At 42.3% G+C, this 19,648-nt stretch overlaps 1 protein-coding gene across 1 annotated transcript in view; it reads right to left on the bottom strand.

The window, feature by feature from the left end:
• Positions 1 to 19,648, bottom strand: part of LOC147707020 (meprin A subunit alpha-like) — a 90,899-nt gene that overhangs the window by 22,075 nt on the left and 49,176 nt on the right. Inside the window, exon 11 of the mRNA XM_086926245.1 lies at positions 14,709 to 15,182. Coding sequence (XP_086782371.1) covers positions 14,709 to 15,182 — 474 coding nt within the window. The remainder of the gene's footprint in view (positions 1 to 14,708; positions 15,183 to 19,648) is intronic.

Raw genomic sequence — 19,648 nt, 5'->3', positions numbered from 1 at the left:
TGTCGGTCTTTTCCATTAAATAATCATCAGTGTCAGGAGGAAGAAACTGAAGCACTATTCCTCCGATACTAACAAGGGCCTCATCCTCGCCTGACTGACTAACGTGATTGGTTCAAACCATGTAACTTTTGCACAATTCGATTGAATGTATTATTTTCATTCTGTAATGCATTATAAAAGAAGCCCCTTCTTGGGGGTAGTTGTGTCATTGTCCCTGGACTTTTAGGAGGTATCACCACACATCAATTTAGACAAACTCTATCTCGTTCTGCTCATCTATTTCCTGCATTTTGTCCTAAGCTGCATGCTATTGCTTGATATAAATGATTATTGACTGACTTCTAGCAAATGTTTTTGCCTTCTATAATGATTTTAACCCTAAATAAACCTGTATGGTTTTATTATAATGTTTAGTCTGTCTTCATTGTAAAACTTAATGTGCTTCCAGTTTGCATTATAAATGCATTGACTAGATTCAGTTCAGGCTCAATAAACCCCTTGGGGGGGTTAACACCACTCCCAGTCAGAAGTGCTTTAAAGTGACCTCTTTACCATATGTCATATTGTTGAAATGGGGACACTCGAGTAAACTGGAAACATTGATTAGCTCCTCAAGTGAGGAAGTGCATGGTATGACTATTTCATGTTTATTTTGGTAAATCACGAAGAAGATAGGAAAGAAAGTGCTAAATAAGGCAGGGAGCACTTACATTATCTTCTGTGCATTGTTGACAAAACTCAATGCGTCATTTTACGCATACCTTCCTTAACTGGTGCCCATGCAATTGATTGACAACAATTTTTTGAAGTAGTTCTGCTAAAATTAGAAGATAGGTAACTAGTCTGCAATTACTTTGGTTTTTAGGGTGAATCCTGATTTTAGCTGGAGGGAGATTGTGCGTTATGAGACATGTTTGGAAAGGTCCCTTCTCGCTGAAAAGTATTATTTGAAGCAATCAGGTGCAAAAATCCGGACTAGTGGGGTGGGGTGACATTCGGTAGTTAGCCTGCGGAATTTACAATTATAGATAGGAGTTAATCCCTATCAATTTTGCAAAACTGAAAGTTATGGATGTTTTTACTTTGCCCTTTCCTTTCCACAAAATAAATTTTTAGTATGAAAATGGTGGCTGTGGTAGTTGTTGGGCACTATCAACACTTATTTCAGATGACAGGGGCACGTTGCTGCCTCACTCACTGCCCCAGTCACAGTCTGCAGCTGCCTTAGTTACAGCAGCAGGACAGACAATACAGTTGCAGCCCTTCTTCTATTTGCCAAGCAACAATTAAAATTAAAGAAAGTCTGTGCTTAACCTGCAGGGTAGTGTGCATGCTGCTCCCTGTCTTGGCTGTATGGAGAGCCAGTTGGCGGGATATATCAGAAGTGATTTGGGTCTTTAGAGCACCTTATATGACTTACTGGATGCATTGTGTGTTGTCAGACATATCCCCTGTCAGCCGCAAAAATGACTGTGCATGATAGTTGATGTGACTTTTTTATTTCCTCACTTTTTTACTACCTTCAGTGAAGGTCTTTACTTGTGTAGTGTAAGAAATAGCGTTATTGGTTAAGGGTGGTGAACCCCTACCCAAGCAACAGTCAATAAAGACCTTCTGAGTACTCCGGGGATTCAGGATAGACAAGATCAACTGCAAGCGGTACGTTCAACTCACTGTAGACTATCCTGTTTCCAGACAATCACAAACGATGAGGTACAAACACTCCTCCTTTCCATAAAATCTGGCTCACTAACAAATCCCTGCCATCATGCATTTGGCCACCAAGAAGATCTGCGACAATCTCACACCTCTTATTAACCAAGTTCTGGAATCAGGCAACTATCTAGAAACCTGGAAAAAAGGATCCATCAGACCTATTCGTAAAAAAACGAACTTGGACCCAACCGAACCAAAAAACTATTGCCCTATCGCTGGCCAACCGATAGTAGCAAACATTCTGGAAAAGTCAGTAAACAAAGCGTTGACTATCTAGATGCCTATAATCTACTGGAGACCAAACAGCATGGTTTTCGGTCCAGCCACTCCACCGAATCAGCCCGGATCTCTGCAACCGAAGAGATCCACAGAATAATGGAAGGGGGAGGGAGAGCTGTCTTCGCACTCCTAGATCTGTTGGCTGCATTTGACACCGTGAATCACACCGTGTTAGTGCAGCGGCTGAAGGATGTGGAGGTGGAGAACTGTGCCCTGGCCCTCCTATCCTCCTTTTTGGAGGCGAGGGAGCAGAGGCTGTTCTGGGATGGTCAGCAATTGGATAGTTTCCAACTTCCAGGAGGTGTCCTGCTGGGATCAGCTCTATCCCTGACAATGTTTAACATCTACGTCACCCCGTTGGCCAGACTTATCAGGAGGAATGGCTTTGCCCTGGTCGCATATACTGATGATTCCCACCTTGTCATCTCCATTACTAATCAGCCTGAGGCCACAGCCACCAGGATTCATGTTTGTCTCACTGAGATCGTGATCTGGATGAAGAGTAGCTTCCTGAAAATTGACACAGACAAAATGGAGGTGATGGAGTTCTGTCCGGGCCGCCCCCTGTGAAGGATTCCTGGTGGCCGACTGAGGCTATGGAATAAAATGCCTACGGCCATGAAACTTCAACCCAATTGGCAGCTCTTTAGGAAGGACCTGAAAGCATGGCTGTTCACCTCCACATAGGTCCCTGGTTAATACAGGGCACAGATCCTGTCCACATACTCTAACACCAAGACGCCACGGCAATCGAGCGCTCTATAAACATATAAACATAAACAGCTACAATTCTTGTCAGGATGAATCAAAGAAAGTCACTAAACTGACCTGGGCATAACCCTATGGTAGTTTGGCACAAAAGCAGTCAGGCTTAACTTAGAGGCAATTGTATTTATGCAGTACACAAACCACAATACAATGAAAACATGACACAAGAAAAATCCCACTACAATTTAGCAAACTAGAGTAAAATATAATAAATCATTTTACTACAAAATCACAAAAGTCCAACCATTCAAACCAGAGATGCAATTTCAAAAATGTAAGGTAAGTATAGCTCCTAAAAGCACAAAGCGCAACTTGTGATTATCTGGTCATGCAAGACAGGGTGAAAGTCGAAAGCTCAGGCCGACTGCGATTAAGCACGGGCCGGATGCAGGTACCGGGTTAGGTCAGCTGAAAAAGCTACCTTATAAAGTACAGCGCTAAGAGTCGCGTTCACTGTGGAGGAGGCCATGAGGAGCAGGGAGGGTGTCATGGATGGTCATCACTGTAGCGCAAAGAGCAGACCGGCTGGAGCGCTAAGAGCAGGCCGGGGGTCTTATACAGTCATCGCTGTCGGGCATTGCAGAGGTTCGTTGCTCAAGATTTATGTTGGCGGTCACAGCGAGCTGTTGAAGGTGTCATACAAAATTCAGGTCTCACATTGCTATTGTTCTCCAATTGAATTTGTTAATCCCACAACACCCAAAGGAAGATTATTAAAATCACGGGAGAACTCTCCTCAATAGACAAGGTTAGACATGGGGTAACTATCTTGCAAGCCCACTGAAATGAGTTAACTGCGTTTTGCATTGACAATATCCGGCTGATTACAGAATCTGTCACGGAGGTTCCACAAGCTAGACAAATGGATATTGCAAGGAAGCCAGACAAAATGCTCCCCCCTGTGCAGGAAGAAAGTAGCCAAGTCTGACACACGGGCATGAGCATGGAGATGGCGATCATGTCTACATTAGAGAAAGTTCCCCTTTTGAAGGAAGACTGACTATTACAATTGATGATCAAAATAAAATCAGGATCACCTTTTGATCCTTGTCCCCATAGAATTATGGGGGTCTTAGCCCCAGCCATGATAAAGTACCTTACCTCCCTGTTAAATATGTCTTAACAATTATGGAGTGTTCTCAATATGTTTTAGAACGCTGCAGTTGTTCCATTATTTAAAAAAAAACTATGGATGACCCAGATACATTGAAAAATTATAGACCAATATCCTTGCTGCTTTTCTTCACAGACATTCTAGAATCACATTAAACACTGGAATTATGTACATGTTTACATGTCTCAAATTCCTTACACCCACAGCAAGCCTGCCTTTGGCCGAAACACAACACTGTGAGTATTACCATCAGTGATTGACGATTTAAGGAAAAAACTGGACAAAGCAAAGGTCGTGCCCTTAATACTGCTTGACCTGTCAGCAGCCTTTTATATGGTGGATCATAAGATTCTACTCTGCTATCTCAGGGCTCTTCCATATTTCTCATTTTTTCCAGGGAGGAGCTTAATTAATGCCACACAAAGGGACCATACTTCCTGGGGAGCAGGAACTCACTCCAGCAGAGGCCAGCAAGGCTCCTGCAAAATCAGTTGCAGGTCAAGTGCAGCAGGTTCAGCTGGGCAGTTGCACAGAGGCTTTTGGGCTTGTTCTGTCCCTGTAGCTCTGGAAGTCATTCAGCTGACACTTGAAGTCATTTCAGCCAAAAATGAAGGGTGCAGGTCCACTCTTACGACAGCAAGGCAGCCCTTAGGAAGGTCCAGTTGCAGGTCCAAGTTGTTCCAGTGCAGCTGGTCAACTGGTCAGTCCTTCTTCTGTAGTATCCAAAGGTCCCAGACTGTACTGAAGAGTGAGTCTAAGGATCCTATGTTTTATATTTGGTGCCAAATTTGAAGTGGAAGAAACTTCTGGGGGTACAGAAGGGGAAAGGCAAAAAAGATTGGGGGTGAACCTGCAGGTCAAAAATGTAGTGCAGAAGATGTTAATATTTTCCTAAATGTCTTCTGTGTTTTATTGTTTCTCAGAAGAATCAGTGTGGGTCTATGGCTTGGGTTCTCTTTTTTTTTGCTGTGCTGCATTTTGATGTGATGGAAATATATTATATTGGTGTTGTGCTGATATGTTTTTGTGCTGCACTATTTCATTGTGTTCTTATGGTATATTGTGGTTCCTATTTCGGGTTCTACCTTAACTATTTTGTCAATGCTGTACTCTTTATTTTTTCATTGTATTGTTATGTTGCCCAATATGGTTGACTGTATATTTGCTATGGCCAGTGAGCTGGTCAAAAGGCATCAGGCTGAACCTTAACGACTTTTCCTGCTTTGAACCACGCACTTTTTAAAACTGATAAATGGATTAAGACCCTTTTCTAATATATAGATGAATAATTATATTTAGATTGCTGCGTCACTAGAAAGGTGAGCTAACTACTGAATTTGCAACCAAAGATGGAAGTGTTCTGCTGTGTATATGAAGCTAATGCTTTGTGTGATGTAGTTGACTTATGTTCTTTTATTTTCTTTTAAGATGTCTAAATATGGTAATCATTTCCAGCCAAAGCAACAGTTTCCTTTAACATTCCAGTGGCAAAGAACAAATTGCGACTGTATAAGGTGATAAAATCCCACTTCCTCTAGCTTTTCAACAATTTAAGACAAAAGTGAGCCACTAAAGGTGGCTGATACCTGTCTTACTTTAACATTTCCTTGCTTACTTTATGTGATGCATCCCTATCTTTACTTATTGAGGTGTTCTAGAGCTAGTTTCAGTACATTGCTATAAATTTCCTTATTCTTATTTGGACTCTTTTTATTTTGTTTGATATTGCATTTTTCTGGGTAACGTAAATTAAACTGCATAAACTAATGAACAGAACAGCTTGCCAGTTGTATGTTTGAATGGGAATGTGCATGTTTTGTGTAATTTGCATCTAATGAGTAAATGTTGTATTTTGTTTGTTAGAATGTTCACAAATCTCTATGACATCATGGAAGGTTAGCCTGACTGAGCATGGTAACCTGGCTGAGCCTGCCTGGCATTTTCCACAAACTGGCCGTTGATAAGCGGTCGCCTTCTCACCAGATGAAATGTTATCTGCAATAAGGTGCTTCTCTTACATTGTATTAAACCTCATCTTTAATTAGGACAAGTGTTAGTCAAAACATTTTGATTTCACTAAAATTTTGTTTCTTAAAAGTGCTTTCAGCCAGCCCTCTTCATCCATTGGCATGTTATTGTGTCACTGACATTTTTCTTTTGACCACTACAACATACAGCATGGGACAATGGTCAGGCCACTCCAGCCATTGGTTGACTTCACTGTGAGTGATGGCATTCTGCCCTTTCACAAAGAGTTCACTCACACACAGAATAGTTCCCTTATGTGCCAGGGACTATTCAATGTGTGCTTTTTGAGACAGAAAAATATGTTTGCATTCATCCAAAGTTTTTGTTTAGATTGACGAGGACACACTGCTTCCCCCAATTGTAATTTGTGCAAAATCCAAGACAAAATGAATCAAACATGGGCATCATGGATTCACCCAATTTGGGTATCAATAATGCCCCTGAAAGTGACGGCAGAGGAAACGCTAAGTAGCGTACTGTGGTAAGAATGTCAATAAATTGTTCTTTGGGCACATCTTATCATGAAAGTGGGTGGTTCCATGATAGCATTCAATATATAGAACTCTTCACAGGGCAAGTGATTTTAATGTTGTGACTTCACAATTGTTACATGTTTATGTGAAGGTGTTACTGTTTTAAAATATATGTCTCACAGTGCTTGCTGCACAAACGCCTTCAAGGGGCATGTTCTGACATTGCATTACATGCCTTACCAAAAATACAATTAATTGTGAATCACTACTCTGTATTGATATGTCTCTTTCTTTGGTGTTTTCGGACAGTTTCTTTTACTAATTAGAGGTACTAGGTTTACCATAATTTGGTTTAGTGATTGGTGATCTCCTCTTGAGAATGCAAACCCAGAGATTCCTAACACTGTGTAAATGAGGGTATGTCTAGGTTGAAGAATTACCACATGTTCATATTTGACACCAAATGGCAAAAAACATGTTGACCCATTAAGACCCACTAAGCCATCTAGGACCATTATATCCTTCAATAGCAATCGCCATTTTAATCAGACATGGAGGACCACTTAGTCTATTTTAACACACGTGTTCCTTTTTCACACCACTTCCAACCAATCTACATATTCAGCATACACACCCTCACTTCATCAAACAGCAGTTCTATAAAAAGATCTCTGTTATAGTGCCCCCTCGTGGGAGCCCGTCGGGCATTGCAGCGCCGGCCCGACGAAGAGCTCGACCGATGACGAAGCATGACACCCATTTAGGTGTGTGAGGGCACTTACTTCTATTGGAGCATATTCCACATCTGATGACTGTATCTACTTTCTTTGAGAGGAACTTCGTACTCTTATTGGAGTGTCCCTATTTTATTATCTGGTGCCTTCTTTGAAATAGGAGATATTTCTAGAGATTTTCTTTTGAAGCACTTGAAGTTTCCTCCTTCCCCTGCTCATAGATGTAATTTCAGGATATTAGGGGTCACAGCTGCGACCTCTAACTCATCCCTGCTACTCCTGGCACTTCCTATGCGACCCCTGGCCTCAAAGGGTGCAAACTGTTGCCTCCTCTGAGGCCAGTGGCATAAAGAAAGTGCCAGGAGTAGCATGCAGCAAATTAGAGGCTGCAGCTGCGACCCCTGATATCCTCAAATGATATCCATGCTCCTGCACTGGCTCCAAACTTGCTGCATTAATATTGCAGGAGTGACAAGTCCTTTGCCAGATCACAGTCTATTCAGTTGCAAGTGGGGCTGTGCCTAGCACCACCCCACCATCCTGCCAATGATGGCCCGTCCAGTCACCCCTAACCCCATTATTGTGTGACTGTCTGGAAGAAATAAAGAAAGTCCAACTACTACACCCAGTCATGTGAGCCAAGAACAGGCTGAAGGCACCAAATAAATGCCAAATGTCTTAAATTATGAAAGGAAGGCAGCTGTAATGCACTCAATTACCTAACTTAGTAAACTATACAATTAAGCAATAGAAATGCTGCTAGTCAACTACTCGCATACACCATGTAAAAGGCCCTGCAAGCCTTGATACATGAAATAGGGAAATCTCTAGATCACTATCTGAAAAAACCCAGTGCACTGCTCTGGTCACTCCAAAGAGTGTACAGTCATTTCAACAATTCTTAACTAATTACTACAGTGTTTGACAAAAAGAAATGCAATATTTACACAAGACAACAATCAGCATGACCATAATAACATGTTTTCAGAAGTCTTCAAATGTTGTTTTGATGCTTCTTTATAATTGTTCTTAGGAAATTGTTGTAATGAATCACAAAATTCGAAACAACAGCATCGTTGGTTCAACTTTAAAAATCTCCTTGGGACGTTACCTTGATACTTTTTTTCAGCTGATTGTGCAATCATGTTCAACATACATTCAGAATACTACCCATTTACTTAACATCTTACGAGACATTTCCATACCTACTGATGAGGAGGTATGGTTGTGTACAGTGGACGTCGTTTCACTGTACACCTCCATCCCTCACCTTGAAGGGATAGAGGCCATCGAATGGGCACTACTTAGAACTGACAACATCAGAGCCAATCGCATTTTTTTTACTGGAAATACTTCATTTTTGTTTATTTCACAGTTATTTTCACTGGAAAGGTCGTTTTTTTCTTCAGTCCAATGGTACCTCAATGGGCTTTTCTGGGGCCCCGAGTTACGCGAACATTTTTATGATGAAATATGAGCATGAACATATTCTGTCACAACCACATTGGACCATGAACCTCATCATTTCAGACGCTATATTGAAGACATCCTCATCATATGGCGAGGGACACGTTCTGATCTTGAAAATAACATCTTGCAACTCAATTTGATTAATCCACGCATTCAATTCACTCACCACATTGATTCAGCACACATTCCGTTTTTGGACATCATGCTTACTGTTTCCAATGGTGTCATTGAGACTTCCATTTTCACCAAACCCACCGATCGTAATAACGCACTTGCGTATCAGAGCTTTCATCCGTAGTCACTAAAACGTCACCTACCTTTTTCGCAGTTTTTGCGTATCAAGCGCATAAATTCCAATCAGTCCACTGGCATGCAGACGATTGATGTTTTCAAAGAAAAATACTCACAAAGGGGATATCCTGTTATAGTGCTAGATCAGGCAGTTAGCAGGGCTTCTGCCCTGAATCGTGAAGATTTACTGAAAAAAAGCTGCAGGTCAAAGTCATCTCTAAGAGAAGTATTTGTCTCAACCTACTCTACCCAGTCTAAATTGCTAAAATCCATTATACTTAATAGGTGGATTCTTTTACAATCTGAACCTGACTTCAAAGGGATGTTTTCTGAACCCCCGATGTTTACGTACAAGAGATCCCTGAACCTCAAAGAAATTCTCAATAAACCTCAACCTAAATCACCAGCTGTTTTTAAAGGTATGATGAGGTGCATGAATTGTTATAATTGTAATAATGCAATTACTGGAAAGCATTTGCATCATCCTAGGTCAGGAAAGCCAATTTATCTGAAGTTTAATGCTACTTGTAATAGTCATCATGTAGTGTACTTCATCAAATGTCCTTGTGACCTATTTTACGTAGGTAAAACTGAATGATCTCTGCGCACTCACATCACTGAACATAAGAGTCGTATTAGAACTAACACAGCTAGTTCACCAATTGCACAACACTGGCACACCCACAAGCACAACATTGCTCAAGTAAGATTCGGGGTGCTTGAGCTGGTTGAACACCGCCCAGATCGCGATGTGTCCAAATTTCTCTCTCAACGTGAAACATATTGGATATGGTCTATGCAATCTCTGGCCCCATCTGGGCTTAATGATAAATTTGAACTAGCATGTTTTTTATAATGTCATACATTGATACGAACTCTGTTGTCTTGGTCATGCTGTCAGTATCTGTATGGTATTTTTCTAATGCTTTTTTGACATTTGAAATTTTTGTTTATGTAACATTCCTGATTGATTGTATTACTGATTGTATTTTTGTACCTGAAACTGTAATAGTTGTTTGGCAACTGTACAACTTTGTTGTTTGGTATATAAAAATGACTGTTCGTTCTGTGCTGGGCACATCCTGCAGTGCTACATTTTATTGGCCATTTCTTGATAACAAGGCTGTTTTCATAATGATTTTCAGTGTTTCACACTTTTTTTCCGCTAAGCTTCTGGTGCTGGTTCGGTATTCATTAGGTTCAATGTTTTCCCCACTTTAAGATGGCTGCCTCCCTTGTTACACTTGTCAGTCCGCTTTTCATGTTTATGTCTCCCTCTTGATTAAACGCCGGTCCGCAGTGGTGGGCTGTAGCGTTTGTTGATCACTGAGACTCCCGCTTTGATAACTGAGACCTCTGCTTCCTTTCATGCCGTTGAGCTTTCCCGCCTTTTGGTGAGTCCTTCGTACTTGAATATCGTTACTCGTTTGATAGCATGTTTAGCAGTGCTCTTTCATTTTTCAGCCCGTCCACACTTGCTGAACTTTCTGCTTGACCCCGAAGTTTTATTCATATTATTGGCGGGTGAACCCTTTGAGATTTTGCCTTCTGCTCTTGCCTTCTTGATGCTCATTGTCATTCTCAAGCTTTCATTTTCTTCATTCCACAGCTTGCTTAATTAATAATGCGGTTGCGCCCCTGCGCGGTCCGACTGTGGTCATACTGTTCTTTATTAGAGTTGCTCACTCAGCTTTCCAGTTGAGTGACCATACCTTGATTGGGTAAGACCTGTTTCAATTCTTTCCCCTTTTTTCCCCTTTCTTTTTTTAGTTGTTCACCTTTTTCTTAGTCCCCCTCACACCAGTTAGCTCCACTTGCATTTTCATTTCACTTCTCAGCTTATTGCGCACTCGGCCATATGGTTATTTGTATGCTCACTTTTGCTTTCCTTTTCTTTCATTCTGGACTCTGTTCCTTATGGTGGTTTGGTATCTATGCAGCTTGTGATTTTGTATGGCATCCATTATTAATTAATTAATTAATTGTGGGTTTGTAACGCGCTAGAATCGACTCCCGAAGGAGTATCTCTGTGCAGTAGACCGCTAGGGAACCCGTCCTGGCTTTCCCTGTGAGATGGTCCCTACTGGTTATCTCCAAGGTGAAACCAAGCATCCCCGGCATATGTGGGGGGCCGTTGTGGAGATGAGGCAAGCTAATGCCCAGAGTTGCCGAGTGTGATCCCTGGTTAGAGTAGGCACCGAGGCGAGAATTATCGAGTCCGCTGACCCTGGTCCACGACCCTGCCGCGTCCGGAATTGAACCCTGGTCCCGGGCCGTCCTCTGCTCTCGGGTCTGCCACCTCTAACTAGTAAGCCACACCACTCCACACTCCATTATGGTGGTTTCATTTAAACTGTTAGAATTGTTGTCACTTCCTAGCCACAATTGTAAATGTAAATGTATGTATACTTGTAAAGCGCACTGTTACACCATCACTCGGGGCATCCTGGCGCTGTATACCGCTGGGGAACCCGTCCTGGCTTTGCCTGTGAGAGGGCCCCCCCAAGGTGAAGCCAGGCATCCCCGGCGCTGCTAGGGACGTTGTGGAGATTAAGCAAGCTATTGCCCAGAGTTGCAGAGTGGGACCCATGGTTAGCGTAGGCACCTAGGCGAGAATTATCGAGTCCGCAGACATTGACCCAAGACCCTGCCACATCAGGAATTGAACCCTGGTCCCGGGCCAACCTCTGCTTCAGGGTCTGCCTCTTCTAACCAGTGAGCCACACTTCTCTTGTAAGCCTATGAGTTCCCGCTGTACAATATGTTGACCCTAGTAATGGTTTGCGGAATTATTTCTTAGATTCCCCTTGACGAAGGGCGTGTTCTGAAGCCCAAAATGCATTGGGATTTTTAAAGTTGAACTAACGATGCTGTTGTTTCTGATTTTGTGATTCATTACAACAATTTCCTAAGAACAATTAATAAAGAAGCATCAAAACAACATTTGAAGACTTCTGAACACATGTTATCATGGTCATGCTGATTGTTGTCTTGTGTAAATATTGCATTTCTTTTTGTCAAACACTGTAGTAATTAGTTGAGAATTGTTGAAACGACTGTACACTCTTTGGAGTGACCAGAGCAGTGCACTGGGTTTTTTCAGATAGTGATCTAGAGATTTCCAAATTTCTTAAATTGGCAGTCTCAATATTCTAACTTAAAATCTGACTTTGCCAATAAAGAGGATTTTTTATTACAATTTCTCTGACACCAAACATGAAACGTTTACCTGTTCCCAATCAAATGTTAATTCTTATGGCAACCCAATGTTATCCTATGGGAGAGGTAAGCCTCACAGTAGTAAAAAACTAATTTAAGAATTGTTCACTACTAGTGCATGTAAAACGTAAAAGTATATATCCAACCTTTTAATTACAATGCACACTGCGCAAGGGGCTACCTAGGCCTGCCTACCTTAGGGGTTACATAGGCAATAAAAGGGGAGTTTAAGGCTTCGCAAGGGGAGTTATATTGCAAAGTCAAATTGGTAATTTAAACTGCATTCAGACTGCAATGGCAGAATTCAGGTGTTTTAAGGAGCTACTTAAGTGGTGTCACAATAAGGGATGCAGGCCAACTAGTAGCATTTAATTTACGGGCCCTGGATGTATAGTATACCTCTTTACTATGGACCTATATGCCAATCAGGTGTAAGTAATCTTACTATGTTTTAGGGATTAAGCAGTGGTTAACAGTGGTAAAGTGCATAAGTCCTAAATCCAACAAATAGAAATTCAGCAGATAGGACGGCGAACAAAAAAACCACCCTAAGCTTCACAGATATAACACTGTGTGTGGGACCTACCTGGTAGTATTGGATCCCTGACTTACAAAATTTTCAGTCAAAGCACCTTGCTTGCAACAGAGCAGCAATGTGGCGGTGTGTCTCATTATTGAAAATATGGCACTTACTTCTGTTGACAGCATTCTTGTGCGCTCCCGAAAGGTCAGCTGCTATTATATTTCATTGAAACACAGACAGTGGCATTGGTACAGAGACACACATACTAACATAGCAGAGACAAGCTGATTTACTTCAGATTCTGCCAGAGATCCAGATTACCGAATATGTAATTCTCTTATCTTGTTGACAGATCTAGGGCCCGATGTAGGTGTCCATTTACCGACCGGTAACGGCCGATTTCGGCCGTTACAGACCGGTAAATGGTCATTCCTGATGTAGCTGGCCTATTTTACCGAATCGGTAAATTTACCGAATCGGTAAAATACAGAATCGGTATTTTTACTGATTCGGTAAATTGGAGATGTAGGTGGGACTCTACTGAGTCCCACAGGCCTTACCGAATTGGTATTTTACCACCCAATCCAATTGGGTGGTAAAATACAGAATCCAGGTGTGCATGCACATGTGTGCATGCACACCAGTGCCATGTGACACACAGACATGCCCTTAGGGCATGTCTGTGTGCCACATGGCACACGTGCCTGAATTCAGGGTGCTAGAGGGTGTCGAAGTGACACCCCCTGCACCCTTGCAAAAATCGGTATTTACCGAATCGGTAAATACCGATTCGGTAATGACCATTGATTCCTATGGGCTGCAATGCCCATAGGAATCAATGGGCTTTACCGATTCGGTATTTACAGAATCGGTAAATACCGAATCCTAACACCGAATCTTAACAATTCGGTATTTACCGAATCTAAAATACCTACATTTCCCCCCTTCTAATTTACCACTTCTTTAATACCGAATCGGTATGATTCAGTATTTTAGAAGTGGTAATTTAGAATTACCTACATCGGGCCCCTAGTTCCTTTGCATTTGGGTACTTCGAGTTTTACAAAATAGATATTTTTTTCCATATAAATGTTTGGGTGCTTTTATAAGAATTATTGAAGCGTAAATATGGGTTGCACAATGATTATGACAAACCATAGCCTCTCTGCAGGGCTGAGGACAATAGCAATGGAGAAAATAGAGAACCAAAATATGCAGAAAGGTTATCTAAATTATGACTAAAAAATGACAAATTAGGTGGCACAAACTCTGGTAGTAATATTTTCATTGATTTGAGCTAGAAACAATATTTCTTGTTGAAATCTGCAAATTGTTCAAATTGTGTGGCAGGGGCAGGTCTTGCGTCTCGTGAATTATATGGCCTCTCCCCGCTCTCAGCAACTGCTTATAATATATGTATGTGTGTTTGTGTACATATACACATACATATATATATCCTACATCGCTCCTAAAACTCACTGATTTAATTCCGCAAGAAGTTCAAAACCTGACTTTTCCAGTAATTATCTTAGCCTCTAGGCTTGTCTAGAATTACATCTCCTCACAGCCAGCATATCCTCCCAAGTGAGAGTGCCCTTTACAAATCTAGATATCATAACATACCACGTAATTTAACCTAACAGAGATAGATAGATAGATTGATAGACGGGGAGATTATACTTCAGATTTGTTTGCGTGTCGCTGTTCATCAAGTCCATCAGCAACTTCAGCTTCTACGTGTATTATGGAACTATAGCATATGTAGGATACAATGATAAGCCTGAACTATGAAAGGCAGGCCCGATTCCCAATACATTTAAATTTGGGAACAATAAACAGAGGCTTAATAAGCCTATGTTGAAGCAGTTAGTGGGAACCTATTACACAAATGTGAAAGTTTGACATGCTTAAACATTTCTGCTGGTAGGTTTATATTTCCACCACCTTGGATTAAGGATGAAATGATGACTGCATACAAAGTTACTTTGACAAAATTAGATACAAAGTAAATGAAGTAATAGTCACTAAAAGATACACCATAGTTTTGTGGATTCAAGCCTTTGTTGGCCACTGCTTGCAGCCTCATTACTTACCATTTATAAGGTGGTCCTTGCTAGTTGTGAAGCTCCTGCTGGAAGACATCCGGAGCTTGACGTCGGGGTCCTGGTCGAGCACTGTCAGAATCGCCTGCCTGTTCAGGGCCGGCCATTCCAGGATCCCGTCGTTTTCCCCGCTGCACAGGTGGAAAGAGATGCCAGTGTACCCAGTGTAGGTAGAATAGTTCTGGCCATGGGGGTAGAGGTTGACCCCGAAGCCGTAGCCTTCCGGGCTGTAGAAGCAAGCACTCTTCACGAGGTCTCCTTTCTTGGTGGTTTGAAGAATGTGAGTGAAATTCCGAATCTGCCAGACAGCACCCGGGCACGGCGTTTCCGTCAGAGTGATGTCATCGACCAGTATCTTTGCAGAAGCGTTTCCGGGTGAGGCCTCTATGGCTTGGAAGACGTACCGGAACTTTGCGTTCACGTTCAAAGTGACGTGGGCAATTTTCCAGCTGTGATCGTTGTCACCTGAAGAAGAAAAACCAGAGAACTTTGTTTAACATATATTTCTGGCTAAAATAACATTTATTTATCCTTGAAACTCTTATTTTCGTTGCTGGTTCAGGCTCAAATGTGTGAGTAATTTTTCATGAGAAGTAAATCCCTAAAAGAGACACAACTGCTGCAGAAGAGGATGATTATCTCGCAGCAACCGAGTCAAACTTGCGGTCCTACATTCTTAAATAGGTTTATTTTTAGGTGACTTGTATGCGATTCTATTTTTCATTATGCCTGAAGTGATTCTATTTACTCGGAAAAGTACTGAATTTATTTTCTGTTTTTATATAACGCGAACTTGGCCCAAAGGCCCTATGGTACTTTACATGACCACCAGATTACAATACATAGGATTTCCATTTTAATTGCTCTATTTGTGTTCATTTAGATCAGGTAACTTTTAAGAAGGGTGACACACTTGTAGGATTGAGGAAATGTTTATTATGATAACTGGAATAACCCCTGAAGCCTCCTTTTCTGGCAGCAACTGACCCAGCTCTCTCCAAGCTTCCAGAACAATGGAAGACTCAGACATCACTAACATGTTGCCAGGATACAACACATCTCCATTTCTAATAATATAACAAAAGTGAAGGAATACAAAACAATGTACGACAATGCAAAATGAAGAAACAAGTTCAGTAACAGTAAAATATGAAAAAAACGAACACAAAAATGACTAAACATCAGCTCAAATAATACATTATAATCACAATGAGGATCCAATGGAAGTGTGCACAATAAATCGCACACATAATCATTGTGCCACGCATGCCTCCTCCTAACTCGGGGTTCCGGACCATCCACAACAGACCTGCTATTGCTGACTGACTTACCATCAACCTCTCCTTCCCTCGAATGATCACCTGATTTCTTCATCCACACCTCACGTGTCCCTGTCTGGTGGGGATATCATTGTACGATTAGCGCCCACTGGTGCAGCGTGCCTGCCTGGTGGGGATGTCATTGTACGATGCGCGTCCAGTTGTGCAGCATGCCTGCCTGGTGGGGATGTAATTGCACAAAGCGCATCCAGTTGTGCAGCGTGCCTGCCTGGTGGGGATGTCATTGTGTGATGCACGTCCAGTAGTGCAGGGTGCCAGCCTGGTGGGGATGTCATTTCACAATGCGCATCCAGTGGTGCAGCGTGCCTGCCTGGTGGGGATGTTATTGCACAATGGGCATCCAGTGGTGCAGCGAGCCTGCCTGGTGGGTATGTCATTGCACAATGCGCATCCAGTAGTCCAGCATGCCTGCCTGGTGGGGATGTGATTGCATGATGCGCATCCAGTGGTGCAGCGTGCCTGACTAGTGGGTATGTCATTATATCTTGTGCATTCAGTGGTGCAGCATGCCAGCCTGGTGCGGATGTCATTGCACAATGCGTATCTAGTGGTGCAGCATGCCAGCCTTTTGGGGATGTCATTGTGCAATGCGCATCCAGTGGTAGAGATTGCCCACATGCTCCTCCAGGGCCCCCTCCCCACACAATCACAATACACATGCGAAACATCTCAAGTCGATCTTGTGGGTCAGGGCGTGTTGGCATTCCTGGGGGTGCAGGGGTGGGGGGAAGGGACACACAGTGTTGGGTAGACACAGCAGGCAGGCCAGCAATTATGGCTCACAGTGTTAGGGGCGGGGCAGCACCTCTGTTAAGTACCGGCTATTCCCTTTCTGCATTTTGTTGCTAAGTGACAGAAGGCCCCTTTGTTTCCAGGACCAGCCAGACACAGGTGAGGCGAGGTGGGTGAGTGGAGGAGGGAGTAGCCAGATCAACTGACTTTTGTTAGGGTTAGCTTTTGCATCACCCTTTTTTTTAAAGGGAATGTGTATTTAAAATGGATGTACGTCAGTACAATGCGATCTTTTAGATCGCTATACTTTACAACGCTGCTATTACAACGCAAGTCGTTACAATGACTTGCGTTGGTGTGCGCAGATTGAGGATTATTATAATTTTATATTCCAACACCAGCCCACGTAACAGTAGGGAAGGTGTTGGAAAATAAAATTACAATATTCCTTATCCAACAGCGCCATCCAGCGCAAGTCGTAGTAACGACTTGCGTTGTAATGGCATCGTTGTAAAGGGAGTGCGGTGTAAACACCGCGTTGTAAACGATGTTTCCCATTTTAAATGTATGTAGAACTACTAGGGCAGTGTTTTACGAAAAGCCTCTTACTGCTTCGAAGGCCCAGGGGAGGGGGCCCTCTTTTCCTGGGTCTTTAGCACTAGAGCAAGCTTCAAGGTCTAGGTGTGGGGGCCCCCTTCCCTGGGCTTTGTAGCCATTAGTGCACCTTTACAGAGTTTGCCAGTGAAGCGCTACTTTTGTTTTCTTGTCTTTCTCTGGACAGCATTGTTTTCCCTGGGTGGGGAAGTGCACCATTCCTGGATGTATTGTAATACCTGCTTGATGGGCAGATTGGAAAACAAAAAGCATATTGCGGCTCTGTATTCACGAATGTGATCTTTTTAAACCATATTGCTTATATTTTGTAAGGATATAAGCAATGGACATTGAAACTGGTCCCTTCCGGCCCTGTAGTCATGGCCTTAACTTTTCATGCAAAAGAACTAATTGATTTCTGAATAATAAATGCAAAAGCGTTCAATCTTACATTCCTTATGAGTATTTGCTTTTTCCAGGATGTTGTCACTTTTTTTTTAGGCAGCATATTGCTCTTATCTAGTGCCTAATTTGAATTGAGTCGCCTCGATGGTGTTTAGAGCAGGGCACAATTGGGTTGTAGTTGAAGGCAGCGCAAGTTTCTCTCAGTTGGGCAGTATGGTGTTCAGTGGAGAGAGAGATTGTGGCTCTATGGTCAGAGCTGCCGAATTTGGAACTGGGGAACCTGGTTCAGCCTTCATGACCTGTCCACCAGACCACTCTCCATTCTAGACCTTAAAAGGACCGACATACCTTGGAAAAATGGTGTCTGAGCACCAGCAGGTGGCCATAGTTGTGGCAAGTATGGGTTAACCTTGAAGGTCGGGCCACTACAACCCCTATTGAAGCGCACCTCAAGTCTTTTGGGCAGGCCTACGAAGCAGCACACCCTAGAGCAACAGTGACTCTGTCATTGCGGTCACAGGACCCTTGAGCAGGAAGGCTCTAGGGCGGTGCAACCAATGAGATCGCACTGAGCGCTGATTTCGGGTGGGGGCGTCATGTTTGTGAGTATATTATGTTTCTAAAAGCACTTGTTGCCTCCTTCCTGGCCTCCAGCAATTTACGGCAACAATAAAAATGTCATGATAACTCCGGTGATTAAAGTTCTTCCTAGAGAGAGATTGAGTTTTGTCAAGTTGAAGTTTTGACTTGTGGGAAGGTAGAACAGAGGATTAATGTGCCTGCTGAAAATAACTTGTACCATGCAGATCACTAAGTCCACATAATGTAAATACGCCAGTGCGTTTCTGCTTTTGTCAGAGAGATCCTATTGTTACTTGCAGTTTATAAGTCAAAATCCTAACTTAGAACAATAAGCTATTAACTGGCATCTAAGAGCTGCATGCAAACTGCAAGGTATAAATTAGAGGGTTATGGTTTTTTCCCTAGTCTTTGATTACCCTAATGTTGCAAAAAGGAATTATTTGGACAGAAATCAATTCTGGTTATTAAAGAGAACCCCCAATCATTGGTATTACGTTCTAAATTCAGAGGTTGTGTTTCACCAGATCAATCACTATTAAACTATACTGCCTACTAGTATGATGGTCATGTGACTCCTAGTCCTTTGTCTTATGTAACATTACCTATTGTGATTTATACATGTATGATTGATTGTCTCTGTGTAATGTGTCATATAAAGTTCTCTGACACCTTACACTGGTATCAGTGGTGCTATAAATCAAAATAAATGCATCTGAGCGAGAATGTGGTTCTGGAGACTTGAGGGGCACTGTTAAAGGGTGGTAATGAGGGTACCCGTGGCAGAGCGAGTCATTGGAGGGGCACCAACATTGTCGCACAGGGCTCCACCAGTCCTAAAGGCAGCCACTTCTACTTCCTACAGTTCTAACGACAAATCAAAAACGTTGATTTGAAAACCCCTTGAAACTGAAGCATACCTTCAAGTCAATGTATGATTTAGCAGTGGTCTCCGTTTATTTATGTACAATCTTTATTTTTTGCAATGGTGTTTTGTAATTTTGTACAATATGTGTTGTGTTTTTGCACTTAACATAATTCTGGCGAGTAAAGAGCCCACACACAAAAAAGATTGTCCTACATCTCTTATCATATGTCTGTGTGTGATTCTCGTGACAGGATTTACATTAAAACAAATTACGAAGTATTAATGTCATCCTTAGGTAGCACAATAATGGCACAGAAAGATAAGGGAGCCTTTTGAGATTTGCAAATATATCCATGATGTGAGAGGTTTTCTCTTGTGTGATTTTATATTTTGAATGATCCCGCCCCTCATTA

The sequence above is a fragment of the Lissotriton vulgaris genome, chromosome 6, assembly GCF_964263255.1.
Source record: "Lissotriton vulgaris chromosome 6, aLisVul1.2, whole genome shotgun sequence".
Classification (NCBI taxonomy): domain Eukaryota; kingdom Metazoa; phylum Chordata; class Amphibia; order Caudata; family Salamandridae; genus Lissotriton; species Lissotriton vulgaris.
This window is presented reverse-complemented; position numbering and strand designations above follow the sequence as displayed.